At 53.5% G+C, this 27,149-nt stretch overlaps 9 protein-coding genes across 9 annotated transcripts; 6 read left to right on the top strand and 3 right to left on the bottom strand.

Annotated features, from left to right (window-relative positions):
• Positions 1-190: 190 nt before the first annotated feature.
• On the top strand, positions 191-4,923 carry STEHIDRAFT_145792 (glycosyltransferase family 20 protein). The gene is made up of 9 exons (XM_007301876.1): positions 191-848; positions 1,364-1,537; positions 1,606-1,905; positions 2,034-2,235; positions 2,334-2,624; positions 2,727-2,940; positions 3,086-3,699; positions 3,765-3,832; positions 3,901-4,923. Exons 1-9 carry the CDS (start codon positions 419-421, stop codon positions 4,434-4,436), a joined length of 2,829 nt encoding a protein of 942 aa, XP_007301938.1. The 5' UTR covers positions 191-418; the 3' UTR covers positions 4,437-4,923.
• Positions 4,924-5,031: 108 nt separating this feature from the next.
• STEHIDRAFT_166950 (peptidase M18 aminopeptidase I) lies at positions 5,032-6,892 on the top strand (the record flags this gene model as incomplete). The annotated part of the gene is made up of 2 exons (XM_007301875.1): positions 5,032-5,836; positions 5,898-6,892. The coding sequence occupies exons 1-2, from the start codon at positions 5,365-5,367 to the stop codon at positions 6,890-6,892; spliced, it is 1,467 nt and encodes a 488-aa protein (XP_007301937.1). The 5' UTR covers positions 5,032-5,364.
• A 380-nt stretch (positions 6,893-7,272) lies between these two features.
• Positions 7,273-8,682, bottom strand: STEHIDRAFT_145790 (uncharacterized protein). Its single transcript, XM_007301874.1, has 3 exons — positions 8,589-8,682; positions 8,351-8,460; positions 7,273-8,236 (listed from the first exon to the last, which is right to left on the bottom strand). Exons 1-3 carry the CDS (start codon positions 8,637-8,639, stop codon positions 7,402-7,404), a joined length of 996 nt encoding a protein of 331 aa, XP_007301936.1. The 5' UTR covers positions 8,640-8,682; the 3' UTR covers positions 7,273-7,401.
• Positions 8,683-10,766: 2,084 nt separating this feature from the next.
• Positions 10,767-12,770, top strand: STEHIDRAFT_109302 (dihydrolipoamide succinyltransferase; the record flags this gene model as incomplete). The annotated part of the gene is made up of 9 exons (XM_007301873.1): positions 10,767-10,852; positions 10,912-10,970; positions 11,054-11,178; positions 11,271-11,391; positions 11,522-11,802; positions 11,861-12,097; positions 12,233-12,376; positions 12,465-12,517; positions 12,581-12,770. 9 exons carry the CDS (start codon positions 10,767-10,769, stop codon positions 12,768-12,770), a joined length of 1,296 nt encoding a protein of 431 aa, XP_007301935.1.
• Positions 12,771-13,841: 1,071 nt separating this feature from the next.
• On the bottom strand, positions 13,842-15,021 carry STEHIDRAFT_119778 (uncharacterized protein; the record flags this gene model as incomplete). The annotated part of the gene is made up of 1 exon (XM_007301872.1): positions 13,842-15,021. A coding segment is annotated over exon 1 (172 nt), but the record flags the coding sequence as incomplete, so codon positions are not given.
• A 2,152-nt stretch (positions 15,022-17,173) lies between these two features.
• On the top strand, positions 17,174-18,694 carry STEHIDRAFT_129578 (uncharacterized protein; the record flags this gene model as incomplete). The annotated part of the gene is made up of 2 exons (XM_007301871.1): positions 17,174-17,571; positions 17,722-18,694. 2 exons carry the CDS (start codon positions 17,174-17,176, stop codon positions 18,692-18,694), a joined length of 1,371 nt encoding a protein of 456 aa, XP_007301933.1.
• A 3,253-nt stretch (positions 18,695-21,947) lies between these two features.
• On the bottom strand, positions 21,948-22,970 carry STEHIDRAFT_109300 (uncharacterized protein; the record flags this gene model as incomplete). The annotated part of the gene is made up of 1 exon (XM_007301870.1): positions 21,948-22,970. One exon carries the CDS (start codon positions 22,968-22,970, stop codon positions 21,948-21,950), a length of 1,023 nt encoding a protein of 340 aa, XP_007301932.1.
• Positions 22,971-24,757: 1,787 nt separating this feature from the next.
• Positions 24,758-25,153, top strand: STEHIDRAFT_52710 (uncharacterized protein; the record flags this gene model as incomplete). The annotated part of the gene is made up of 2 exons (XM_007301442.1): positions 24,758-24,975; positions 25,036-25,153. Coding segments are annotated over 2 exons (336 nt in total), but the record flags the coding sequence as incomplete, so codon positions are not given.
• Positions 25,154-25,156: 3 nt separating this feature from the next.
• Positions 25,157-25,450, top strand: STEHIDRAFT_32342 (uncharacterized protein; the record flags this gene model as incomplete). Its single annotated transcript, XM_007301412.1, has 1 exon — positions 25,157-25,450. A coding segment is annotated over one exon (294 nt), but the record flags the coding sequence as incomplete, so codon positions are not given.
• Between the last annotated feature and the right edge of the window lie 1,699 nt (positions 25,451-27,149).

Below are 27,149 nucleotides of genomic sequence, written 5' to 3'. Positions count from 1 at the left end.
TTGCATGACGCACACAAAAGCGAGAAAATTCGAGACTGCGGGTAAGGACGAGTTGAGAGAGAGAAAGGATTCGAGGATGTTCTGGAAATAGACAGGACGTCGGGACGATGGATGGATGGATAGAAGGAGGTGGCAAGCGGAATGAACTACGTCGTTGAGGTAAAGAATGGGCAGAACGGGGAGCGTGGACGAGCGGAAGAGAGGGCAAAGCCAAGAGGCGAACCTGGGCCGAATCAAGCTGCAAAGGACTCGGCCTGGTCAGAGCGGGGAGGCGAGATCAGCCATAGGCGATAACCCGATCGCGCAGATCTCTACACTTTCTGACTTGCCATATATAACTCCTCCCGCCTCGTCTCTAACCTCCCCGCTCCTTTCCCCCTTTCTCCCATCCACCACAACCACACGCTCTACCTAGACAATGGACAGCTTCCACGAGCCCCGCCGTCCCCTCGAGCCCATCCACATAGAAGAAGTCCGTGCGACTATTAAAGCCCGCGAGGAGGAGCACCGCGCAAAGGGCATCCCCCTCTCCGGTCGAGTCCTCCACGTCTGCCACTACCTCCCCCTCACCGCTACTCTCCATTCCTCCTCCAAGCCCGGTATCCTCAGTCCACCAGCCACTCCCCCCGTCCAGCCGTCCGACATACCATCTGATGCGGCCTCCGAGCCTCCGGCTGCTGTTCCTACCGCTGCTGCAGACGACGAGCAGAGACCCAGGCCGAAATGGAGTCTTGGTGCGAGACAGGGACATGCTGCTATGATCAGTGGTATCAAGTCTCTCTCTGGCACGCACGAACAGGTCATCGTCGGCTGGACGGGCGACATCGAGTCCCCGCAGACTTCACCAGGTATGCTCACATCCATTCATTCCTTCCATCTATCCTTCCTTCCTTCCCTCTGTATGCGACCTGCAATCCGATGAGCCTCGTCAAATTTTCCGTGGGTCTCGGTTTTTCGTTCGAAAGAGCACGGAGCGATTGATAGTGGTTCTGATCTACCTTGTATGGCCAACCACGCCAGATTGCACCCGTCGCAGACAGCCGAGATTAAGCACTGTACATGTAAATCGAAGTTCTCCACCCCTGCCATGTTTGTTTGCATCGTGCGCTCGTGTGTTCGGGCTCATGCTTCTATTTCTGCGGTCCGGGCTTATATCGGATGACCCCGTGCCTTCGGTTCCTGCTTTCACCAAGTTTAGATTATGCTCCTTGTTCGCAGAGGCTCTTCGCCGTTTGCAGCGAGAACTGAATATGTCCCTCGATGATCTATCTGATTTCGTCTCTCCGGTCTCGTCTCGCCTGGTTTCACCGATCGGAGTCTCGACGTCTTGATGTGGTTCGCTAACCAAGTACTTACTCCGTAGCCGGCGAGAAGATCAAGATCCCCGCTAATTCGCTCACTGAAGAGGACAAGGCTGCGCTCGAGGAAGATATCGCGAATTACAAGACGGATGAAGACGATGGCAAGACGACCTACGTCCCAGTCTGGCTCGACGACAAGGTCGCACATGGTCATTACGATGGTTACTGCAAACAGAGTACGTTCACTCCATCCCTCATCGTCCATCCCTTCCATCTCTAACCCATCTTCTTCTATCCTAAACAGCCCTCTGGCCCCTCTTCCACTACCTCCTCTGGCAAGACGTCGGCGGTGCCACCAACGGCACCGCATCTCTCTCCTCCTCCGCCGCCTCCGCAGACACCCACTGGCCGCCGTACGAACAAGCCAACGCGGCCTTCACCCGCGCCGTCCTCTCCGTCTACCAGCCCGGTGATCTCATCTGGGTGCACGATTATCATTTGTTGTTGGTCCCGAAGCTGCTGAGGATGAGCGCGCCGGATGTGTGCGTGGGGTTGTTTGTGCATACGCCGTGGCCGAGCTCGGAAGTGTTTAGGTGCTTGCCTAGTGAGTTTCTTTTTTCCTCCTCCTCCTCCTCTTCCTCCTCCTCCTCTTCACTTTCGGTCATTCGAATCCGGTTCTTTCGACATCATTTACTTGCGGGGACATTTGACTGACTGCGATTGTCGATACAGGACGCAAGGAGATCCTGGACGGCATGCTTGGCGCAAACCTCGTCTGCTTCCAGACGTACTCGTACTCTCGCCATTTCACGTCTTCGTGCGTCAGGGTCTGCGGGTACGAGATTGCCGCGAGGGGGATCGACGTGCAGGGGCATGTGACGGCGGTGAAGCATTGTCCTGTCGGTGTCGATGCGGAGAGGGTGCAGAATGATTTGTACGTTCCTATCTCCCTTCCCACCCTCACTCTAGCCTCCCCTCGTCGTGGACCTAAGCTAATCGTCGAAACGTTATGTAAATATGAACGTATCACAGATCTCGCCCCGACATCCAACCCAAACTCTCCGCCCTCCTCAAGCTCTACTCCGGCAAAAAGATCATCATCGGGCGGGACAAGCTCGACGTCGTGAAAGGCGTCGTGCAAAAGTTACGCGCGTTCGCGAAGCTGCTCCAGGACTACCCGGAGTGGATCGGCAATGTTGTGTTGATACAGGTGACGAGCCCTGCGTTGAGCGATAGTCCAAAGCTGGAGAGACAGATTAGCGAGTTGGTGAGCTCGATTAATGGGGAGTTTGGAGGGTTGGATTTTATTCCTGTGCATCATTAGTATGTCTTCCTTCCCCATCCTTCCTTCCTTCGCCTTCGCCCTTGATGGTGTTCTGAACCCGACACTGAACACTGACACTGACGCTGGCATTTGCTTTACAGCCACCAAACGATCGGCAAAGACGAGTTCTACGCTCTCCTGTCCGCCGCAGACCTCGGCGTGATCACCCCGCTGCGGGACGGGATGAACACGACGAGCATGGAGTTCGTGATCGCGCAGGCGAGGACGAAGAAGTCGCCGTTGTTGTTGAGCGAGTTTATGGGCATCTCGAGCAATATGGCGGATGCGCTGCAGATTAATCCGTGGAATCTTGGGGTGCGTTTTGTGTTTCCCTCCTTCTACGACCGTACTTGCTCTTTAACTGACTGACCGACTTACTCGCTCGCTCACTCACTCACTTACTCGCTTGCTCGCTCGCTCACGCTACGCCACGCCACGCCGACTCCGGAATCCATTATAGGAAGTCGCGGCGGCGATGAACCGCGGGCTGACGATGTCCCAAGCCGAGAAAGAAGACCGCAACGCGAAGCTGCTGCAAGTCGTCACCACCCAGACCTCGCACACCTGGGCCGCGATGCTCGTCAAGACCCTGCTCGGCGTCATGGGCGGACAGAACATGGCCCGGCAAACCCCCGTCCTGCCCACGGTGGACATGCTCCAGCGATACAAGTCCGCGAGCAAGCGGCTGTTCATGTGCGATTACGACGGGACTTTGACGCCGATCGTGAAGACGCCGAGCATGGCCGTGCCGAGCGACGCGGCGCTGAACGTGCTCACGGCGCTCGCTGCGGATCCGAAGAACCTTGTGTATATTATTTCGGGGCGGGATCAGCAGTTCCTCGAGACGCATTTGGGGCATATTGGGGGATTGGGGATGAGTGCGGAGCATGGCGGGTTCATTAGGGAGGAAGGGGAGAAGGGGTGGACGAATTTTACGGAGAGTTTGGATATGGAGTGGATGGGGGAGGTGTTGGAGGTGTTTAGGTATTATACGGAGAGGACGACGGGGAGCCATATTGAGGTGAAGAAGAGCAGTATTACGTGGCATTATAGGGGGGCGGATCCGGAGTGGGGGTGAGTGGTTTCTTGTGACTAGGGGAAATTGAGGTGAGCTGATGGTTTGATTTGTGTGTTTTTAGACAGTTCCAGTGTCGCCAGTGCCAGGATCTGTTGGAGAACAACGTCGCTCACAAGCGTCCCATCGAAGGTAATAATTCATCCCATTCAATCCTCCCTTTTTACGAGCGGCTGATCACGTTGTTACTCTACCTCCAGTCCTCGTCGGGAAGAAGAACCTGGAAGTGCGCCCGATAGCCGTCAACAAGGGCGAGATCGTGAAACGGATTTTGTACAACAACCCCGACGCCGAATTCGTCTTCTGCGCAGGCGACGACAAGACGGACGAGGACATGTTCCGCGCGCTCGCGTTCTCCGAGACCGAACTGCCTCTGGTCATGGAACCGCCGATCTCGGTGACGACGCTGAAGGACCCGTCCGTCGTGACGCATAACGCCGGTGCGGAGGTGGAATTCAAAGCGAGGGAGCTGGCGCTGGTGCCCGAGGCGATATTCACGACGGCGGTGGGACATCCGAGTAAGCGGACTCTGGCGCGGTGGCATGTGACGACGCCGATGGAGGTGATTGAGGAGTTGACGCAGTTGGCGGAAGGGAATGAGGAGAAGGCGAGGGAGTGTGTGGAGGGGAAGGTGGAGAGGGAGTGTGTGGAGGGGAAGGTGGAGAGGGATGGGGCGTTGAAGGAGGAGGAGGAGAAGGAGGCGCATAAGCAGGAGGAGGGGGAGGCGAAGCTTTGAGCTGCGCTGGTGAGTGAGCGTGGGGGATGGTCGGTCGGTGAGTGAGGTGGTGTTTATTGATATTGATTTGATGCTACTAGAATGGGGACGTTGCTTGTCGTCACACGGGGGTGCTTTGTACGTTTATATTGGGCAGAAGTTTAGACTACGAAAACAGAAATATGGACGAGCGGACGTTGAAATTTGTACCTACTACTACCTGGCTTTCCACACATACACACATACACATATATCTCCTTCCTTCCTCCCTCCTTCCTTTCCTCCCACCTCCATTCCACTTCCACGTACTCGTATCATGATAGTTTTAGTTCTACCCACCTTTCACGACGAGGTCACAGTGCATACATATATCTCTTGTTTTCTTTTCTTGGGGTCGTTAACGGTACTACTATAGAGGGTTTTATTCCATTTCGTTTGCACGCACACGTCGTACTCTCTCGATTTGCCTTTGTACATATCTACCGGGAACAGAAAAGTTGCAATCCGTGTTCAGACCCGAGCTGGAGCGGTCAGCGGTGTGAACATCTGGGCCACATGTTGATCTTGATCAATGTTTTTGTGACCACGCTCTTCTTCTTCTTCAGGACACCCGCGTCCTCGTCTCTCACCTCGATTCTCAACATGTCTAAATCTTCCAAATATACAGCAGCCGGATAACGGGCCCCCCTATGAGTGAAATGTTATTTTACGACATATTTCCCGTCTTATCGTCCAAGCGGAGCTATCCGCAAACGCGCAACATGTCGACGAATCCCCGCATGCAATCATTCCACGTCGTGCTCTCGCCATCGTCCTGCTCGGCACACCCCTCTACTTATACCGTTCCCTGCTTCCTCTCAGCTGGCACTTCACTACGTCGCCTCTAGCACTGAGCCAGTGTCGCATCTAACGCTCACCGTCGCATCTAATACTCGCCGTCGCGTCCACCATGACTGCCACCAACCGCACCGCCTCCTCTAACCCAGAGGACTACACCCAGCCCTACTGCGACTTCATGACCGAAAACCCCACAATCTTCCACGCCGTCTCCACCGTCGCCTCTTCTCTCCGCGCCGCAGGCTACCAACCTCTCTCCGAGCGAGACACCTGGTCCCTCGTCCAGGGCGGGAAATACTACGTCGAGCGCAACGGGAGCGCGCTCATCGCCTTTGCTGTCGGCGAGGCGTTCGAGCCCGGGAATGGAGCCGCGGTGATCGCGGGACATATTGATGCGTTGACGGCGAGGCTGAAGCCCGTGCCGAGGTTGGAGGTGAAGGCGGGCTATGAGCAGTTGGCCGTCGCGCCGTATGCGGGGGCGTTGAATAGTACGTGGTGGGATAGGGATTTGGGCATTGGGGGGAAGGTGTTGGTTAGGGAGGGGGGGAAGGTGGTGAGTAAGTTGGTGAAGTTGGGCTGGCCGAGTGAGTTCCATACATATTGACGCGCATTCATTCGGTCGTGTTACTGATACTATGTGTATAGTTGCTCGTGTGCCTACCCTTGCGCCTCATTTCGGTGCTCCCTCTCAAGGGCCTTTCAACCAGGAGACTCAAATGGTCCCTATTATCGGTCTCGACAACAGTGATGTCAACGGTGCCAGCACGATCAAGACGGAAAGTTACCAAGGTCAATACGGCGGTGAACGTTCCTTCGTTAACACCCAGCCCGACCGGCTCGTCAAAGCGATCGCGAAAGAACTCGGCATCACGGACTACAGCACGATCGTCAACTGGGAACTCGAGCTCTTCGACATCCAACCTGCCCAAGTCGGCGGTATCGACAAGGAATTCATCTTCGCCGGTCGCATCGACGACAAACTCTGCTCCTGGGCCGCCGTCCAAGCTCTCCTCAACAGCACCTCTTCTTCTTCCTCCTCCTCCGCCGCCTCCTCCGCTCCTTCCAGTATCCTCAAAGTCGTCGGCCTGTTCGACGACGAGGAAATCGGCAGTCAACTCCGCCAGGGCGCAAAAGGCAACTTCCTCCCCTCCGTCCTCCAACGTATCACAGACTCCTTCGCACACGGCCTCGAACCAACCTCGTCCCTCCTCTCGCAGACCTACGCCAACTCCTTCCTCGTCTCCTCCGACGTCATCCACGCCGTCAACCCGAACTTCCTGAACGTCTACCTATCGAACCACTCGCCCCGACTCAACACCGGTCTCGTCGTCTCGGCGGACTCGAACGGGCATATGACGACCGATTCGGTGTCGACGGCGCTGATGCAGCGCGTTGCGGAGAAGTGCGGGCAGAGGCTGCAGGTTTTCCAGATTAGGAATGATTCGAGGAGTGGGGGGACGGTGGGCCCGATGTTGAGCTCGGCGATGGGGATGAGGGCGATCGATGCGGGGATTCCGCAGTTGAGTATGCATAGTGTGAGGGCGACGACGGGGAGCTTGGACCCCGGGCTTGGGGTGTTGATCTTTCAGGGTTTCTTGGACCATTATGAGAGTGTGGATTTGGAGTTTAGGGAAGTGTAGTCTGAGATTCATGGGCGCTCTTCCTAGAGCTCCTATTGTTAATGGAGTTTGAGACTTGGGATAAGACTATGCATGTCCGCGATGAGCAACCTGTTTTGATGTGAAGTTCAGCGTTCTCAGGATAGCACGATGGCCACCTCGTCGGTGGTGGTTTAATCTTCGACTTGGGAGGATCGTTGTGATAACATTATACCGCGCAAGTCGCAGCCATGTACACGCAGGTCGAGATCAGCGGCTGCAGTTACCTGCGCCATCATACCTTCGGATGGGAGTTTGTTCTTGTTTGATAGCAGGTGAGAAGTTACGAGAATGAGGGGTACTGGCCCAACGAAGTCGACACCAACAGTAGAGGGATAACAAGCAGCAAGACATAACGATCGCCATACATAGATCGTGCATAAAAGCATGAGAACTGTTCGACACTGCTAACACAAGTGAGACGTCGGCTAGATGAGCACAACATATTCGCTCATATACTCACACCAAAAGATCACTCCGCTCACCGTCACCTATCTCCTGCTCCTCCTGGGCGACCTCGACCTCGAACGTCTCTCCCTGCCCAACCGATCCCTATCTCCTCTATCCCTGCCCCGATCTCCCCATCCTCCTCCACCCCTCGGTGGTGGCGACTCCCTCCTCCTCCCAAGAGGTGGCGGGCCTCTCCGATCCCTATCATCCAGACCCATGCCTGCCCCTCTTCCACGTCCTCTTCCAGATCCAAATCCACCACCTCCTCCTCCACCACCCACAGGTGCATCCGACCCACCCCTCCAATGTCCACCTCCCCTGCCAGGCGCCACACCGCCACCGAACCCTCCACCACCTCCACTACCCGTACCAGACCCCAATCCCACCGCATTCGCGCCTTTCCATCCATTCGACGGAGGTGGAGCTCCACTTCCTGCAGATCCTTTGATAGAGAGCTCGCCCGGTACGACCGTCGCGTTCTTGGGGAGAATGACACTAACGGACATATAATCCCCCGGAACGAACCTCAACTCATCCAACGTCCTCACCTCCGCCCTCCTCTCCCTCTCCCTCTCCGCCGACCCTCCTCCACCAGCGCCCGATTCCACCTGCGGCTGCGGTTCGACTCCATCCGTCGTCCTCTCACCGTCAGAATCTTTGAGCAGGCGGGGGGCGGTGGAATCGAGTGTGCCGGGTTCGCCGAGGATGTCGCGTGAGTAGACCGTGCCGAGGTCTTTGAAGGAGAAACGGCCGCGGGCGGTCGGGTCTGCGAAGATGGCGCGGAAGGAGTAGCGCGCGAGGGGGTGCCGGTATTCGGGGGTTAGGGGGGCTATGTTGCGGAGGGTTGTGAGGACTTCGGTTAGGGTTGCGTCTTTCCTGTTTATTTGAGATGTCAGTGATTGCATGATATTGTTGTTCGTGCAGAAAAGAGGGGATTCGAAACGGAGGAAGGAGGGGATGGGGGAGGAGGGAAAGAGGTATCATGCATACCAAGTGAAGAGCTGTTGTTCGTCGGCTACTGGCAACGGTCCGTCTTCGAATTGTTGTGGTCGGTGGAATCCGTTCACTTTCACAAATGCACGAATGAGAAAGGGCGCGGTCTGGGAGCGTTCACATCCGATGTTCAATGACACGCAGAAGCAACACGATCAAGGTGGAAGACCAGGCGAAGTAGATGTTACGAGTCTAGTCAGTATTAGTCCATGAAAGCCAGTAGAAAGATACCGACCTTTTCACGGTCCACGACATAGGGACCTGCTGGGCTTGATGGTTCGTCCATGATATCGGCCTTTTGGAAATGTGATGGCTGAAGTTGCTGGTGGAAAAGAGGGAACGCGTTCGACTCTCAAGTCTCTGCGCGATTCGCCGTGGGTTTGGCGCAGCCACGTGGAAAATCTTACTACGTTCAATCACACAAGTAACAAAGGATTCTTCTTCCGTTCTTACTGGACGCAGCCGTCGTCTGCACTCTCGAACGTTTTCATGCGGTGAAGAATCTGACTGAAGTTGAAAGCATGATTCCATTAACGGAATGTTATATAGAGAATAATTCGTGGTGTAATTTCTTTTTGAATCAAATGCGCCGGCGAGAGCTAGGGGCGCTGGGTAGAGTAAGTACTATGCAACTAACTACGTGCGTTGAGTTGCCATACACGTTGTGGAACTCGATGGTCAGAGCATATGAGGACTTGTGGTATAATCGCCACTGCGCAACTATAATTTCGAGTCCCAGTGATTGGCAGCTCTGGTCACAGCGCCATCACCATCAAGCGTAGCGAACCGACAGCTACGGCAAGATAAATGGAAGATAGAAATATTCTTGAGTCACCACAGGAGCCACATAAGGTATAAAATGCACGCAAGGCCCATCTACGACGAACATTCTCACGTCGGTTCGGACAGTGGTGTAATTGTGTACTTAGTCCCGCCCAAAACCCATTAGCCGTGCCGAAAAGTTCGTGAAAAAACTTAGAAGCCAACTTGATGAAGCTGTCACAACGCACGCAAAAGTGGGAACTAGAGTTACTGTAAGAGAAAAGCGACTGTGGAACTGGCGAGCTTCTGTTGGAGCGACAAACTCTCCTGCTGTACACGAGGGTTGCTAGAAGGAAGGAATTAGGGCATATATGTAGTGGTTCACATCAGTTTCGTTCATCATGCTGAGAGCGAAAAGTGTGAACTCGAAATCTCGGATGTGGTGCTAGATATAATACTCAGTTCACACTGAGTTTGAGTACTCGAGACGGATCTATTCCTGCTCGCATTCCCTTCTCCCTTACTGATGACCTCTGATGCCTCGATTTTTCTGGATGCTACTGTACCTGGGCCTCCTGCGACAGTGTCTGTGCCGTTTTGAAGCACGACAACGAACAGGCAGAGGTAGGAGGGACGCCACTCTCGCGTCAGGTTTACGCTGAATGTGAATTGAGCTTTGACGCTCCAACGGGACAATATTGCGAACTGTTGAACCCGTCACGGGTTTAATTCACATCGCCAAAACACGATGTGAATCACTACATATATGCCCTATTGTGGATGAGTTATCTTTTCTCGACTGTGAACTCACCGTTAGGTCGCGTCTCTAGACTCGTTGGGCCGCAGGTTGCCTTGCGCCGAAAGTCTAAAAGGCAGAATGCCTCAACGATGTCCTAATCGAGAAGACGGTCTACGAGAATGGGAAACAATAAGTAGTTTGAAAGTCTAAGCTTTCCTGAGATAGGGTGAAGCGAATATTTTTGGTCATAAAGGGCCTCCGTTAGTCAGCGTTATTCTAGGAAAAATCGCTCAGCAACAATCAAAAACCCAAGGTGTAAGCGGTTCACACGAATTGCGTATCCTGGACTGCAGAGGAGAGAAGGCAGTGTCGGCGGGCCCTCCATCAAACTTCCACACCGACCCGGAGGACGTCGTTGAAGTTCGCCACAAGTCGGCAACGCCGCATTGGTCGGGACAAGGTGGTTGCCCGTTGCTCCGAGGCTCTCGCGTTCGGCGTGACGCCGCGACGACGTCATATCTTGGACTGCCAGCAGACGCCGGACCCTACGACAATTTGCGAGTGAGATGGAAGTTGAATGGGATGTCGTGGCAGCACACAGAAAACTAGCCAGCATATTAAGAACAATGCGGGGGAGGAGAGCGAAGAGCGTCGTCGACAACGTCGAGCGAGTGAGAGAGCGAAGAAATCAAAGTCGGACCGGCTTTGTCCCGGACGTCATCTCGCGCGACGGACAAATAGGAATCGAGCATACCGTCACCGTTCTCCTCCGTATCCATATCCGTTCAGCTCGCTCGCTGAACTTCGACTTACTCTTGACCACAACCATCAGCAACTGTATCTTATCCTCCTCTATACCGGCTTCGACCCCATCACACTCGGGCTTGTCATCTCTATTTGCTTTACGACATAATGTTGTCAAAACGCGTCGTCGCGCTTGCTCGCGGAAGGGCAACTGCGACTCTTTCGAAAAACGCTGTTCCTCTATCGCGCGGATGGTATGTACGATTGTGCGAGTCAATGGGCGTTGTTGAACAAGAATCTACTTTGTGTATAGGGAGGCTGCAAGTTCATATACAAGACGCGCACAATTCCACAGTACCAACCTTCTTCAGGGTACGGACGCGAATTGTGCCCATCGCATCTCAAATATCGCGTGTGCTGACTACGTTTTTGTCGTCATATCTTTCTGCCTGCAGATGAGGTCGTGAAGGTCCCACAAATGGCGGAGTCCATATCGGAGGGCACTCTTAAGTCGTGGCTGAAGAAACCAGGTGAAGCAGTCGAGGCGGATGAGGAGGTTGCCACCATCGAGACCGACAAGGTCAGTCCTATATCGCACAGTATTTTTCTGGCTTGTATTAACCTCTCGTGTTCATCCTTTCATGCCCATGTCGATGCGGTGATGTTCATCAGATCGACATATCAGTGAACGCCCCCGCTGCTGGCAAGATCATAGAACACCTTGCGAACGAGGAGGACACCGTCACCGTCGGTCAGGATCTCTTCAAGTTCGAGCCTGGTGCAGCTGGGGACGGTATGTGCTTTATTATTGTTCTCACTATCCCCATTCGTCTCCCTCTCCCAATCAAAACTCCACTTCGGCCGATGATGGACAACAGCTCATGACATTGTTCAATGTCCCCCTTATATCCGTGTTCGATCAGCCCCAACCGACCCTACACCCTCCCCTCCTTCTTCTGAGCAGCCTAAACAGGAGAAAGCCGATGAAGCCGAACCTAAAGACCAACAAGTCGACAAAGACACGCCTCCTCCTCCCGCGCCACAGGGTGGCGCACAAGGTGGTAGGCCATCGGACGCGGGTGAGAGCAAGAAGGACGTGAAGGAGACTTCAAAACCTGCGCCTGAGAAGAAGGAGAGTAAACCGAAAGCGAAGGAAGAGAAGCCATCGACACCTCCCGTTGCTGGAAGCCGCAATGAGACTAGGGTCCGTCTTCATCCCCTTTATCTGTGTGTGGTTCGAGCTCACTTTAGAGGGTGAATAGGTCAAGATGAACCGCATGCGCCTGCGTATTGCCGAGCGTCTGAAGGAGTCCCAGAATGCTGCAGCCTCGCTCACGACGTTCAATGAGATCGATATGTCGTCGTTGATGGATATGAGGAAGAAGTACAAGGACCAGATCCTGAAGGAGCACGATGTCAAGCTTGGGTTCATGAGTGCGTTCGCGAAGGCTTCATGTTTGGCTCTCAAGGAGATCCCATCTGCGAACGCTTCTATCGAGGTGCGTCTTCCCGCAGCCTAGTCCTCTCCCCCTTTCACTCCAGCAGTCGTCGTCTGTATGACTGCGCTTTTACACGTTGGAGACGATGGAAGGCTGATGGTTCTTACGTTTTCGGTCGGCGTTTTGGTCGTTTAGGGCGACGAGATCGTATACCGCGACTATGTCGACTTGAGCGTGGCGGTCGCCACTCCCAAAGGTCTCGTCACGCCCGTCGTCAGGAACGCGGAGTCCATGTCTTTCCTTGACGTCGAGAAGGAGATTGTTTCTCTCGGCAAGAAGGTCAGTCGCCTGGATTGTAGAGAAACCCTAACCCCATACTCACTGTGGTTGATCTTCGTTCGCTGCTCGTTGCGAAATGAAACATTAGGCAAGGGATGGAAAGCTGACCTTGGAGGATATGGCTGGTGGTTCGTTCACCATGTGCGTATCCACATCTCGTTTGACTCCATATCTTTCGCTGCTGATGTGAACCCACCTCCATAGTTCCAACGGTGGCGTGTTTGGCTCGCTATATGGAACCCCTATCATCAACCTGCCTCAGGCTGCTGTTCTCGGTGCGTTCTTGTTTCTTACGTTCATATCCGAGCGTCTTTCCCTCGAGCACATCGTCACTTCCCACGGCCGGCAAACACGCCGTTCTCGCTCGTTCTACGTTCCCTTTTGGGGCGAGTGATCTCGCCTTGTTAGGGCGAACCAGCGTTGTTTGCGTCTACACCCCATCTTCGATCATCAACCCACTATCAATCATTGTACTCACCTCGTGTTTTGCGCGAGTTGTTCGGTGTTGGTTCCTCGTGATCCGTTTGGCTTTGCCTCGAAGTTGACGCGCCTTTCTGCTTTTGTTTGATCCCCTGGCCACGATCGTGCACTAACGCGTTTTCTCTTCCATGCTTGTTTCCTCCTGCCCCTCAATCGTGAACGCTCGTCACTCATCCAATTGTTGAATTGTGTACCAATCTGGACCTTGCGATCGTCACATCCGCCTCCTTGACTCCTGACGATGTCTTACGTCCAATGTTTCGCCTGCCATCGACGACCTACGACCAACCCTTTGCGCGCGTCTTACCCGGCCACAATCGTTCGGTCTCGATCGCACCCGTCTCGGAATAACCAACTGTGACTGCTATCCGCACATTATCGACTACTCCGCATCCAAACATCCCGGTCTCACCTCTCAATCGACTACTCGATCCATGCGCGTCGCGGGACCAATCGACCTGAAACTGAAAACATCCTCTATCTACACCATGGCTCCAACTCACCCTTGAACCTGACCGCGGATCCACTCGAAACCCTTCGACATCCACCTCTTTTTTTGGGTCGGATGTTGGATGCTGAATGTTGGACGTTGCGGCACGATAGGCATGCACTCGATCAAGGAACGACCGGTCGTGGTTAATGGCCAGATCGTCATTCGTCCGATTATGGTGGTCGCTCTCACGTATGATCATCGGTTGTTGGATGGACGGGAGGCTGTTACTTTCCTTGGTGCGTCTTATTTTCGATCTGTGGCTCATTTTCGGGTTTTCGGCGTTCTTTTGTGGTTTGGGTTTTGGTTCTGGTTCTTTTTCAAATTTTTGGTGGTTCGAACTGCCGTTGGTGTGGCGCTTGAGTGGCGCTGGCATTGCGCAGGGCGACACGGGATCGTTGCTCGTTTTGAGAAGCAAACTCAAAGCTCGCATGCTTCTATGTATCCATCGTAATCATTGATCACCTAACAGCGGACGCATGGATACTTTTCTGCTGGCACTCCAGTTTTGCTTCACACTGCGTAACTCATCCTTCTGAGGGCATGCACTCTCCGACGTTCTCCTTACGGGGACGCCGACCGTGTAGAGGCCTGACGAACGAACCTGTCGATGTCACGCTCTCACTGCCACTCATGCGTGTCGTGTGACTGTCGCGTTCGAGCTCGAAATAGCGCATGCGGTGGCTTGCCCATCCAGTCGCAATGGGCTTGTTTTGGGGCAGCACTGCATGTATCCGCATTATGATCCGCTTGGAAGGTTGTCCTCTTGCGCCTTGCTACCCCAAGTACCTATGAGTGGGAGGGTCGCTTGGTGTGGGCAGTGGGGTGGTCGAACGAAGCTAGACTTCAAGCTGTTGTCTCGATGGGATGCCTTCTGATGCAGAAGAGAACAGAATGGACGAAATGGGCGGATGACTACGGTTGCTGGATATACGAGAACTAAACCTTGTAGCTTGTCTACCCGGTTTGATAGTTGGGGAGGATAAGTTTGATCCTGATCGGCGTTACGCCGACCAAGATTTGCTGTGAACAATTGGTGTGGCGTGGTGTGGCGGTGTCGTTGATTGGGACGTCGCATGCAAATATACAACATCTCACGGACCGTCTCCCGTTGCTTTGTTCCCTGCCGGATCTATTCAATTCATTGCTTCCTCTTCTACTTTTCTTTTGTTGTTTTCCTTACTGTTGCATGCGGATCACGAGCGTCGGCTGACTGATGATGCTTTTGCTTTACTTTGCTTTGTGTAGTGAAAGTCAAGGAGTACATCGAAGACCCGAGGAAGATGCTCCTCGCTTGATCGCTCGAGGTCCTGCGCGATCCAGCCAACTGGTGCATGTAGGCGTGAAGGCGGACGCTATGAAGGGGAAGCGTCGTGGTTTGTCTCTGTCGCTGCTGTGGTCGGTCGAATATATACCGTATACGTGTCGGTTCATTCTACAATTCTGAGATGCTCAGTGTGGACTCTTGTCGCTCTGTGGTGTGTGTGCGTGTGTGGACTGAGGCTGGGGGCGGTTGTTGTGCCGTACATAAGTTACATGATGTGTCCTTTTGTTTTGACCTTTTGATTTTTCTTTTCACGTTCTGAGAAACTTTGTCCGAGTCAGCTATAATCACAAGTCTTAGTCCTTGCTTTCATATGAGAGATTGCCTGGACATATATACATATACTGGGCCTCAGTACTAGTTCGTGATTTTGTCCTGAAGAAGGATCGAGGGGAAAAAAATGCAACATGTGTGTGGCGGGAAGTGCATACGTACGCACCCGTCAGGTGGCGACTATTCCCACGGGTGGCGCCGTCGTCCGTCTCTTCCTTTGTCCGCCTGTTTTAGGACGGCATACGTTCAGCTTTGACGATTACATGGACGATGGGATATCGATGTCGGACGATGTATATCGATCGCGTATGTATGTCTAGGCACGGACAAACGTCGACACAACTGGTGACGCTCTGGAACTGGCTACAGGCTCTGAGTCTGAATCCTTCCTTTGTTCTTTGTGTCGCTGAGTTGAAGTTGTGTTGCTTTGTTTTCGGATTTGAGACTCAGACTCAGCGTGAGACTGTTGGGACGCGTCTTTGCTGGTCGCGTTCGTGTCAGCACGCGTCGCGTCGAGTTTCTCCTCCTCAGGCTACCACAACGTCCTCCCCGCTCCCTCACGTTTTCTGGATTCACACCCTGCGTGCACACTGCATACTCAGGCTGCTTTTACTGCATTTCACAGTCCAAACCACTGGCTGTGATCTTCAGTAACGTATCCTGCATGCATGTTCATCCTTTTCGATCCTTTGTATGCACGTTTGATGCCCGTACGCATTCGACTGACCATGACACGCGTCTTGACGCGTTTCGGTTGATTTGTATGCGTTTTCCTGGCTTTGGTGTCGCAGTGTTGAAATTCAGTGAGTGAGCTTTCAATTACTTCTCAGTGCTTGTGTTCGCGTGTTCGTCCAAGCCCAGATCTTGCTATGCTTTGACTTCATTGGGGATGCTTTCGTGATCTGCGTGTGGCCCACCTACTTTATCTCGCGTTTGGATATCTGTATCCAGACACCAGAGGAAGTTTTGCCAATGCTGCGGTTGGAATCGACTTCCCTCAGCCCACGCCGTTCAGGTGCGTTTGATATGTGATATGTGTCCCTCTCGTAAGTTGTTCAGCTATCTTTTTGTCTTGCGTCTCTTTGCGTGAGGATGGCCAGCCAGCCAGGTTTGGCTCGGGGCTTCCTGATTCCTAAATTGGAACACTCCCGCTTGCGTGCTCTGGGGTGGGGCACGAGTAGGGTCTGGATCCAGTACGTGACGGGAGTCTTATCTAGGCGAAGGTTCTGTGACTGTCGTTGCACAGTACTAGTGACACGAAGGGACTTCAAAAGGATTTTTGTGATTGTGCTCGGGTTTTAGCCTGGTGTGTCCTGTGATGTCTGACACGGAGCCTGTGTCAAGCCACTAGACCATGTGTAGAGCGTTCCGCTTTTCGCTTGTGCATTGACCGCCCCTCCGGGATTAATTGGGGTGTCTTGCGTAAGAGCACACCCATGAACCTTCACGATGGAACAATTGTTCTTCTTTTTATGGTTGCGTGATAAACGGCCGGGTCCGGCATACGTATCTCAGGTTCGCGATTCTCTTATTTATTTTTTTGGTCACGGTGGAAGCTTCTTCGTCCGAGTCGGCTGATTACGGGTGCGGCGTAAGGATGACGTTTTTATTATTCTTTTCTTGTCGTTGGCGGTGCGGGGGAGCATTGATTAGAATGGAGAAAGGGATGTCTGGTATTGTTTTACGGTACATGATATTCTGCGAGCGACGGTCGTCGGGTGAGAGGAGGGGCGGGAGATATGGGAGAGTGATAAGGGGAAGAGTGGAGAAGCTTTGACCGTCGGAATGGACTGGGCGCAGAGGACGCGGTGGGGAAGAAGCGTGTCTTTTGTGGGCTCGCTGGCCTCGTGAGCGTGTCAGAGTGCGTCCGCTGGGAACGCTGCGAGGGCCAGACGCCTGCCCGAATAGGCAAAGCGGGTGGCGCAAAGCGATGCCCGAAAAGGATGGCACGGAGATCTGGCGGAGCTCGAAAAGGGAGCCACAGTCTAGCGAGCCGCGAAGGCAACCGCCGTACAAAAGCAGATGCCCACCCGCCCGTCCGTCTCCTCTCCTGATCTCCCTTTGCTGCCCCCACGTTCCTCTACGCTACTCCCCTGCCACATCCCCCATCCCATCTCCACCCTCCGTTCCATAGCCCTCTCGCCGTCGTCAACATCGCCCTCGAGTCCACCATAATTCCCAACAATATCTCCACAAATTTGCTCGCCATTCTCGTACACACGCCAGCACCATGATCATGGTCCAGAAGCCTGCTCACATCCTCTCGTCCCCCGCTTCCCACCATCGCAGGATGCCCTCAGCTCCCCCCACGGTCCTCGTGCAGCCCACACGGACGCCAGGGCTCCTTTCCCTCTCAAAGCCCGCTCCATCCCCACGCCCACAGCTTCGCCAACAAGGCGCTCGTCCTCGCGCCGCCCAGAAGCTGAACAAGTCGGGCAAGGCGTCCGTCAACGGCTCCCCGGAGGTTGCCAATGCTCAGGCTCATCCAGCCGCCAAGTCTGCCGTCGCCACGCACGACAGTGCAGCCGCCCACAAGGTTCAGAACCTTGCGGCCACGTCCTCGCCGTCAGAGAAGTCCAACCAGGGACGTCAGAACGGCAAACAGACCAAAGAGAAGAATGTTCCAAGGTGCTTCATCGTTCATACACTCTTTCTACCATACGTACCTTAGTGCCCCCTCGCATACGTACATCATTTTTTTTTCTTTCCTCATATCTTGTTCATACCTGGTGACTCATCGTGGGATTGACATTTGCCTTCTTCACTCACCTCGTGTAGGAGCTCATCCCCGAACTTGGCTCGTATCAATCCTCGGCGTCACCCCCACCACCAGGGCTCCCCTCCTCTTCCTTCCCAGATACCCTCGCAGGCAGAGGTCCACACTTCTTCCGACCGCACCGCTTTTACTCGCTCTCACTCGCACAACTCTCGCTCTCGTAACCCCAACGCAAACGCTTTCGACCCCTTCCTAGCCTCTGACAGCGAGAACTCCGCCTCTGAGGCACCTCGCCCCACCCAGGCAAACTCCAATGGCTCGCCGAAGTCCCAGCCGTCGAAGGCGGCGACTCCCAGGCTTTCCGCCCGCCCCTCGGGCAAACTCGCACGTCGGCGCCAGACCGGCCCGGAAACTTCCGGAACCCCGACGCCGCCACCTTCCAAGTCGGTGCCTGTGCCTCGCGGCGGCAAACAGCGCACGCGCGAGCCCAAGGGCGCTCTCAACCTCTCTCGCTCCGACCCCGTCACGTCGGCCATTCCAGCTCGTCCGGGCTTGTCGCACTCCATGTCCATCGGGCTCGGTGCCTTCCCCATCTGTGATGACCTGACGGAGGACGAAGATGATGATGTCCCGTCTCCTCCCGCGACCCCCACCAAGGAGAAGTCGGCCAAGGGCACCTGGCAGCAGTCTCTCGTCGACGATGGCCCTCGTACGGCGCCTCTCGCCTCCACCTTCGCTGGGTCCCCCTTCTTCCCCACGACGTCTACCCCCTCTCCACACAAGAGGCAGCACGTGAGGTCTCCCAGCGAAGGTATCTTCGACATGTCCATGGACGAGAGCACTTCGTCGTCGTCGGATGCGTCTGACGAACTCAAGGCCCTCATGGGACTTCTTCCTAGGAGGCGCCACGCTTCGGCTGCGTCGACTCCTGTCGGGTTGAGCAAGTCGGTGAACAAGCCCGGGTTCTTCGCTAGCTCGAACTTCCAAAACTCTCCCAGCCCCGACGACTTGCCTCCCCCGGCGTTCGGGTTTTGATTGCGTTTCATCCACTCGTTATCAGTGTAGAGGTAAAGTTTGCTCTCTCCTCTTGCATATGGTTTGTCCTAAGCCTCTCATCGACAGATTTATCGGCTGGCCGTGCGGCTCTTCGTGAGGTCGTCTCCCCACCACCATCTCGTCTGCGTCGACGCATGATTCACTCTTTTCTGATTTTGGGTCCTCGACGTTGACGCGTCGGGCGATTTGGATTATTGACGATATCATTATTCGACGTTTTGGCTTTGTGTTTTTGCTGGTTATTTGCTTTCTGGGTTGTCCCGTTGGACTCCCCGTTAGACCTCTCTACCCTGTTTAATCAACTTCGGACATAATCCCCGGTTTGGCCCCACGTTCAGGACACCCTCGCGCTTTTTTTTTCGGGCTCGACACCGTTATTCATACCACGGTCGTCGTTTGGAAGCACCACTCGGTCCCGCCCTCGTTCTTCGTCGAGTCCTCCCTTCCCTCCGCTGGACTCGCCGGACCCGCGGCTTCCGCCCGCCACACGTTTTCGTCACAGTCTCGTCGTTTTCTGTCCACTCTCGACTCAATTTCTCGACTCTCCCCATTGTTTCACTATCGTCACATTCGCATGCTCTCGCATTCCGCATTGGCAACTCTCTTTCCTCGGAAACCCGACATCCATTAGATCGGGGCATCCGGGGGTGTAACAAAAGATTCGACTCGGACGAAACGACCACCACAAAAATATTTTAAAATCCCAACACGCATCGTACCCGTTCCGCCTTCGTCCTCGAGTCTTTCTCAACGCTCTCGCATCTATATATTACGTCGCCTCAAATTTCCGGTTGTCCTCGTGGTATCGGCCTGCTTATTTAACACTCCACCCCGCGCCGACGCCGTACCTTCCGCCCTCGCCCTCTCAACGAGCCCGAGTGTTTGGATCGCCGCGCGCGCACCACTACTCCGGGGTGTTACTTTTCTTCCATGGTCCCCAACATTGTGTCGTATTTGCTTGGCCTTGACGTGTGTTCTTGGAATTTATCTGGCTACGGACTTCTCTTTTTACTTGTGATTGTTATTTTTGTTCTCTTCACTGCATCTACCCCTACCTCCTTCCACCGCACCTCTATAATCTAACTCACGCCCTCTCCGTCCGCGCCGTTGTCTCATGCGGGTGCAGGGGGTTAGTGCCGCATTGTTGCCCTTTTTAACGACTTCTCTATCTTTTATCTCTTTTTCACTTTTTTTGTCTCGGTTCTGGTTGCTCTTCTGTGTATCAAGTATCGATCAGATATCCATTCTTCTTCCTCACTAGCGTCTTCCTGCCTTTTTCCTTCTACTTCTCGCATTTGTTCACTTCTTCTGGTCACGGTACGTCAGTGCGGCATTTAGATGCACGCTGATGTCTTCACGCCTCACGATTTTTTTCTTCTTTTGTTCTTTGTTCTCATTCACGTTTCGAAGAACTTATCGCCCTCCTAGTCCGTCAATTTTCCTTCTGTGCACTAGTGTCTATACATACACATACTTTGGTACTTTTAGGTTGTAGGAGACGGGTCTGTGGTTCGGCTTCCCATTTGGTTTTTGGCCCTGCTCCCTTTGTTGTAGATATGTTTCGTCTTTCTTCGCAGCAGGTGGACTTTGTGCGATTCGCCCGGCCGTCTCGGTCGGGTGTCTCGCCAATGTCTGCTTTCGCCGCCTTGTGGAGGTAGTTCTCTTCGTTTGATGGTACGAGGGCCTGTAAGATGCTGGCTGTTTCCTGTGGGTGCATCTTATTCATATCCTTATATCTTTCTCATAACTGATGTGTTTTATTCGTTCGTAGAGTTCCTTGTGTCATCGTTCAGGACGTGCATTATCATCCAACTCTATCCCCCACATCCACCCGACTTCTCATCCCCCGGTGTTCGCGCAGGCTTCGCTGGTTCATCCGCCACCTTTCCGCCACGAGTTTGCTTGTAGAAGTGTATCGTGACTTGTGGACCAGCCATGCTGTATATAGCCCGACGCATACCCTCCCCCCCGAGCCTGCGACCACCACCTCTCATCCATCCATGGGCTCGACGCTCTCAGCTCGCCCCCCCGTCAATTGTATAAATCAATATTCAATCCAATTTTCCATCATTTCGTCCGCTTCTCGATTCTGGACGACCGACACTCCTTCACAGCCTAGACTCTATTTCTTTTCCTTATCTGCTCGGTTATGCCGCTTGACCGCGAACACCACTTCGCCTTCTACTTTTCCCTTACCTCGCTTCCTCGATTCGATGGACAATTGATCATCCACCTTCCCACCCAAAAGGCATATCCGAGCCTCAATACAATCCAATCGAAATTCAAGTGTATTCGTTTCAACACAAGCATCGTTGCATCCATTTCTACTTCGTCTCGACAGCATTTCAACCATCTCACACACCAATCATCATCGGCATCATTATCGGCATCGCATATCTTATTCCGTCAATCATCAACATCATCATCATCATCATCATCATTATTTCTCTTTCGACCTTCGCTTCCTCTCCTTTCCTTTCATATCCTACGCGCTACTTTGTACTTTTGGAGTTCGTGGGTCGTTGGGTTGGGTTGGGTTAGCGAGGGAGGTTTGAGAGAGCGATGGAGGGAAAAAGGAGTTGAGTTGATGGGGGAATGCGACGTGTGCGGTTCGTTCGTGTGCATAGGCTTTGTGGTGGTGTCGTTGGGATGGTCGTGGTTTTCGGATGGACTCTTTTTTTGCTTTGGCTTTGAGAGTTGGGTATATTTGGGGGGTTTTGGCTTGGTGGAGGTGCTGGTGTGGAGTAGAGATGGGTGGATGTTGAGGTGATTGAAGTTTGTCGTCGTTTGAGGTTGTGTAGTCGTATACATTCGTATGAAATTCAAAAATGTTGATTAGCCATTATTTGTCGCGCGCGTCTGAGGTAGTATGTTTAAAGACGTGGTCGCGACTCGTGACGAACGATGGGGTGAAGAACTTCCGGAACGTTCAGGAAACGTCGTTTGTCTATACCGTTGCGTACATATGACCAAAGTCACGTTCATCTCAATGTCTCTGTGCGTACTGTTTTCATCGCGGTATCGGCTTCATTCTGATTCGCATTGGGATGGGACATGCGAATTCAGGATACGAAAGAAGAACATATTCGTAGCATAAGTATTTTGTAGAGCGGTACATAGACAAGACACGGGAAGGCAGTAAGATGGGTACCAAAGACCTTCCCCAGAAAACCGAGTCTATTCCACTCCGTTCCGTTCCTCTGACTCATTTACATGTAACGAAGGTCCAAACTCAAGGCTCGTCCTCTTCTTCCGATGATTCCGAATCCAGATCAAGGGGATACTTCGAGCGAGTCCAATAGGGCGATTCGGATACCTCGAGCTCTAGGGCCGCTACGATCGATGCGATTGCTAACGACGTCGAGCTGTGTGGCACGGCCGAGGACTCCTTTCTTCTTTCCTCAGACTGCGACTGAGATCGAGCTTGAGGCTGAGATTGGGATTGAGACTGCGACTGAGATTGAGATTGAGATTGAGCTGGAGACTGAGGCTGAGGTTGTGGTTGAGGTTGGGCTACTAAGGCCCCCTGCGCCGCCGCTTTCGCAAGGCTGCCGAATCGTGCCCATTGCGCTATTCGCTGTTTGTTCTTGAGTGTAGTGAGTGCGACGCTGGCGGCGGTGGCGACGGATTTGTCGGCGTTGCTTGGGAGGTCTGAGTATAAGTATGAGGATGCCGGGAAGAGCGAGAACGAGGATGAGAACGAGGATGTGGAAGAGAAAGAGGAAGAGGAAGGGGAGGAGCGGGTGAAGGCCGTCCGGGAGGATGGTTTGAAGTTCCATTGCAGAACGGACGTGGGCGGGATGACGGAGGCTAGAGTGATGACGACCGTTCTCGAGATGGCGTCGTCTCCGCCTACGATTATGATTTTTTGTCCTTGGGAGGCTTTAGTTTGAGGCGTGTCTGGGGCGTCCGGAGAAGAGGCGGTTCGTCGACGCTTTGAACTGGCCTGTTCGTCTTCTTCCTCCTGCACGTCGGCTGGCCCCTTGGCACGACTGATAGTTGAGACATCGACGCGAGCATCGCGAGGTGTAGATTTTTGGGCTTGAGACGATGCGTCAGTGATGGTGTCGGGGTTGATCTTGGTCCTGGCCCTAGTCCTAGTGTTGGTAGCTTCGCGAAATGGCAGAGGCTTCATGGGCCGAAAGGTAAATGGTCCATCCGGAATACTAGACGTGCCTCCAGGAGTTTCAACAGGAGGGATCGACTGCTGAGAGGAATGAAGCGTGGTTGAGTCAGGCAAGGTCATAGTAGACATCGATGAGAGTCCGGCCAGAGATATGGAGAAAGGCACGGTGTAGGTGGATAAGGCGGCACTGATAAATGTAAGGCAGGAGTGTGCGAAGCTGCAGATGCCACTGGTGGGATGCGAGAGCGGTGTAACGATGCAACAACGACGAACTCGCTTGCTTTTATAGATAAATACTGTCTAGCGTCGAATCTGATATCGATAACGCAGGTGCAATGCTTTGCACACCAGGACACCATCATTTTGTCCTTGTGCCGAGTTTGGAAGCAGACTTCGCTTTGTCCCCAGCGGACCATGCGCTTCGAAGCTCAAAGCGGAAGCATGAGGTTAGTATCACGGTGAGATAGAAGTCAATAAAAGCAGAGAAGCAGGGCCGCTGATAAGCTGGGGAGAACAAAAGAATTAGTCAGGCGTGTCACCGTGGTAAGTAGGAAAGCTGTCCCTCGCGCAAGGCTGAAGTTCGTTCAACTTCGCTACTCGGAGACTGCCGGACTTTTTTGCGCCACATAGGACGTTCGACTTGCGACCTAGGCCTGGTAAGGGACGGCAACCGTTAACGTTTCGCTGAGATATGGGCTCGAACATTAGACCACGATTACAAGTCGACGTCTATCCATTCGGTGCCCCCCCTCTCTAGCTCTCGATATTACTATCACTAAAATAGTGTTCGGTAATCTAGGGGTGTTCGGTAATAGCTCGAGGAGCGACGAGTTCTCAACGGATCCTCTTCAAAATTTCTGCAGGTTGTTTGGATAGTCATAGCGAGGTCCCAGAAAAAAGCTGGAGCTGAGAGGTTTGCAGAGGGAGAGATGCTTTGAGGAATACCTGTTCGGTAAATGAACTTTAAATCGGTTTACTCCCTTGAGCCAGCCAATCTTGTCCGATTTACATGAATATATTTATTTGGGTTCACATGAGATGTATCTACGCTGGGCAAATTTCTCCGAGGTACAGATCCAGTGTCGTCACTGAACTGCAGACTGTCCTCCTCGTCGACCGCTACAGCACAGTCACGCTTGACGAATTAGGAACTTGGTTCAATCTCCGCTAGCGGCCCGTTCGGGAATATCCAGAGAATGAAAGCAACATAATCCCCTTTTGTTCTTGGGTGGCACTGACTTCGAGTCAGTGCAATTTACGAGCATGTGCTTTTTTATCACCGAATTGCCACGTCCTCAGCTTGAGAGCGTCTTCTCTCGTCTTCACGAGCTCACATTCCCACATCTTGCATGCCAAAGACCTCCCATGGACCAGCTCAAATCCGCGGAGGGAGGCGCCACACGTCGAAGCCACAACCTAAATCAAAATCAAAACATGTTCGCAAGCCTAAAACGTACACCGAAGAAGACATGCAGGAAGCGTGTAACTACGCAGACAGCCACACCGACACATCCCTCTATGCTATTGCCAACATGTTCAAGATCCCATATGAGACCTTTCGAGGCCGGTACAAAGACCTCCACCAATCCGCTCCTTGCGCACACGAAGACCAACAACTTCTCGATCATGTCACGGAGACTGTGTTGGCTGACTGGATGGAGTACCTGTCAGACATTGGTAAACCACTGGACAAGGAAGGGTTACTTAGTGTTGTCGAGGAGATGTGTGGCACCCGCCCGTCATACACCTGGATCGAAGCCTTTCTGGGACGAAACCCTCACGTTGTTCTCGGCAAACCGTCCGGCATCGATCCAAAGCGTGCACAAGCTTTCAATCGCAAGACTGTTCAGGACTACTTTCAGAAGCTGTGCGACATTTTGCAGGAACACGGTATACCGCCGGAGCATATCTGGAATATGGACGAGAAGGGGTGTCAGCGAGGAGGGGGGCGGAAACTGCAGAAAACAAAGTACTTTGTGCCCAGAGGACGACGACCGCGATACAAGCTTCGAAGCGCAAATCTCGAGCTGTTCACCCTCATCGAGTGCATATCAGCCGATGGGAAGTCAATTCCTCCAGGTTTCGTCTTTGCAGGGAAGGAGTTCATGCCGGAGTGGTTTGTGGATGACATTTCGTGAGTGACAACGTACCTGTGTGGTGATTCGGCACTGACGGTGTCTCCTGCCATGTAAAGTGTCGCCACGTCCGAGACTGGTTGGACGGACGACTTCTTGTGCGCTGAGTGGTTCAAGAAGTCGTTCATCCCGTCTGCGACCAAACATAGAGTATCCGACGCACCAATTCTTCTCATCATCGACGGCCACGGATCTCACGTCACAGGCGAGATGCGCCTTCTCGCCAATGAACACAACATCCTGTTATTCTGCCTACCACCACACACCACACACAAGTTGCAACCCTTGGATGTCGGTGTCTTTGGAGGCGTTCAGACCAGCTGGTTGGCCCGCTGCGCGAAGGTTCTCGCCGAGTCTGGAGAGGAAATGCCGCGTGCGGACATCGTCAAGGAATACCTTGATGTTCGAGAACGATGCTTCGACCCGGAAACTGTCCGCAAAGCATTTCGGAAGTGTGGCATTTATCCATTCAACTCGAACGTCTTCACGGACGTTGATTTTGCCCCAAGCGAGAACACATCGACGATCGGGCACGCACCTTCGTCATATCCAGTCTACAACCCTTGGTTCGACGAGAACGGCCTGGACATACAGCATGAGATCGACATTGTTTCTTCGGAGCAGGGCACTGGAGGCGGGTCTGGAGGTGCTGAGGATGTGTGCTCTGTTGAGAGGGCGGGCGAAAGTCTTCATACTTCAGCAGCACAGCGACGAGAGGTGGAGGTGGGTGGCGAAGGGAGTGGTGAAGGGAGTGGCGAGGTGGAGACGCGATTGGAGGGGCATGACGGGGACGTTACCGAAGATCTTGATGGTGTTACTGTGGGCCAGGTTCGTTTCGAAGGTGCAGAAAGAAGAGCGACAGACGATGAGGTGGCGAGCATATCCGATGAGACAACAGACGCACCGGAATCAAACACACACGAAATCCTCCCCCGACTTCGCTCCCAAACGAGCCAGGAACACCGCATATCTCAGATGTCTACTCCCTCTTCGTCCTCCACACCCTCCTCAATGCGATCTCTCACCCGGAGCACGCGAGGCCGTTATAGAAAAGGACCCATGATCGAACGTCGTCCAAAGGCCGTTATCATCGCTGAGAATGCTCGTCTTGAAGAGAAAAGCCATGCCCTGGAGGAGAGAGTCAAGCAGATGGAGCGCGAGGTGAAGAGGGTGGAGGCGCATGGTAAGCTTATGTTTGGAGAGAACGAGAAGTTGAGGAAGAGGTTGGAGACGAAGAAGACCAAACGCACCACCAGAAACCTCGTCACAGAGGCCCGCCTCCTCAACGGTAGAGAAGGGATGGCGGAATTTGAGGCGCAGGAGGCTGAGAGGGCAGAAGAAGAGCGTAGAAAGAGCGAAGTGAAGGGTGCGAGGGAGGCAAAAGAGAACGAGAGACAGCAGAGACGGGAGCAGGAGGGCCACACGATGCGCTTCTCGGGAGTTCTCACGAGCAAGCCCAAGGAGGACCTGAGAGACATCGCTTGGGCGTTCGGTTTGCTTGGTCTCGGATTCGACCACAGGAGCGACTACGCTAAGAAACGTACGGTCATTGGGCTCAAGGCTGACCTTCAAGCTTTTCTCGATTCGAAACGCAACATCCTCGAGGTCGATCCCAGGTTTGCGGGTTTATACAAGAAGCGCGCGCGCCCTGTCGACGATGTGGCGACACAGGAGCCACCTACCCAGCGACTACGCTTTGACTTTGAACAGTCTATGGAAACAGATCTGCACCTCCCACATTCCGACCTCCAGTCTACCGCAGGCTCTTCGCGGCACTTGCACTCACATCCAGACTCAAATTTTGGCACACAATCGCCACGCCACCAATATCCTCCTATCGCACAACCTAGCCCCTCTTCCACGACTCGTTCACCTCTTACTGGCCACCGTTATTCTCCGCATTCGAACCGCATTCGCAGATTTGAGGACACAGCTCCTCTACTTGCTCGCCCGGACTTTATGCCTCCCCCTGCGACACATTTCCACTCTGAGCTTTCTTACCCTTTCTCCTCCACTCATCGCACTACACAGAATAATTACCACGATCCTACATCTTACAATAATACATTGTCATCGAGACTGACACCTAATATGTTTGCTTCTCAGTCTGTAGAATATCCACCTTCACTCGTACATGACCCAGCTAATCCTTTCGCCAGTTGATTCTTCTTAC

This window comes from Stereum hirsutum (assembly GCF_000264905.1).
Source record: "Stereum hirsutum FP-91666 SS1 unplaced genomic scaffold STEHIscaffold_4, whole genome shotgun sequence".
Classification (NCBI taxonomy): domain Eukaryota; kingdom Fungi; phylum Basidiomycota; class Agaricomycetes; order Russulales; family Stereaceae; genus Stereum; species Stereum hirsutum.
The sequence above is the reverse complement of the archived record's forward strand: the minus strand, read 5'-3'. Positions and strand labels throughout refer to the sequence as shown.

Coding starts and splice junctions, on each gene's coding strand:
- STEHIDRAFT_145792 (XM_007301876.1), top strand. CDS start 419: ATGGACAGCTTCCACGAGCCCCGCCGTCCCCTCGAGCCCATCCACATA. Junction 1,538..1,605: donor CGATGGTTACTGCAAACAGA/GTACGTTCACTC, acceptor TATCCTAAACAG/CCCTCTGGCCCCTCTTCCAC. Junction 1,906..2,033: donor AGTGTTTAGGTGCTTGCCTA/GTGAGTTTCTTT, acceptor TTGTCGATACAG/GACGCAAGGAGATCCTGGAC.
- STEHIDRAFT_145790 (XM_007301874.1), bottom strand. CDS start 8,639: ATGGACGAACCATCAAGCCCAGCAGGTCCCTATGTCGTGGACCGTGAA. Junction 8,461..8,588: donor ATGTCGTGGACCGTGAAAAG/GTCGGTATCTTT, acceptor GAACGCTCCCAG/ACCGCGCCCTTTCTCATTCG. Junction 8,237..8,350: donor GAACAACAGCTCTTCACTTG/GTATGCATGATA, acceptor TCAAATAAACAG/GAAAGACGCAACCCTAACCG.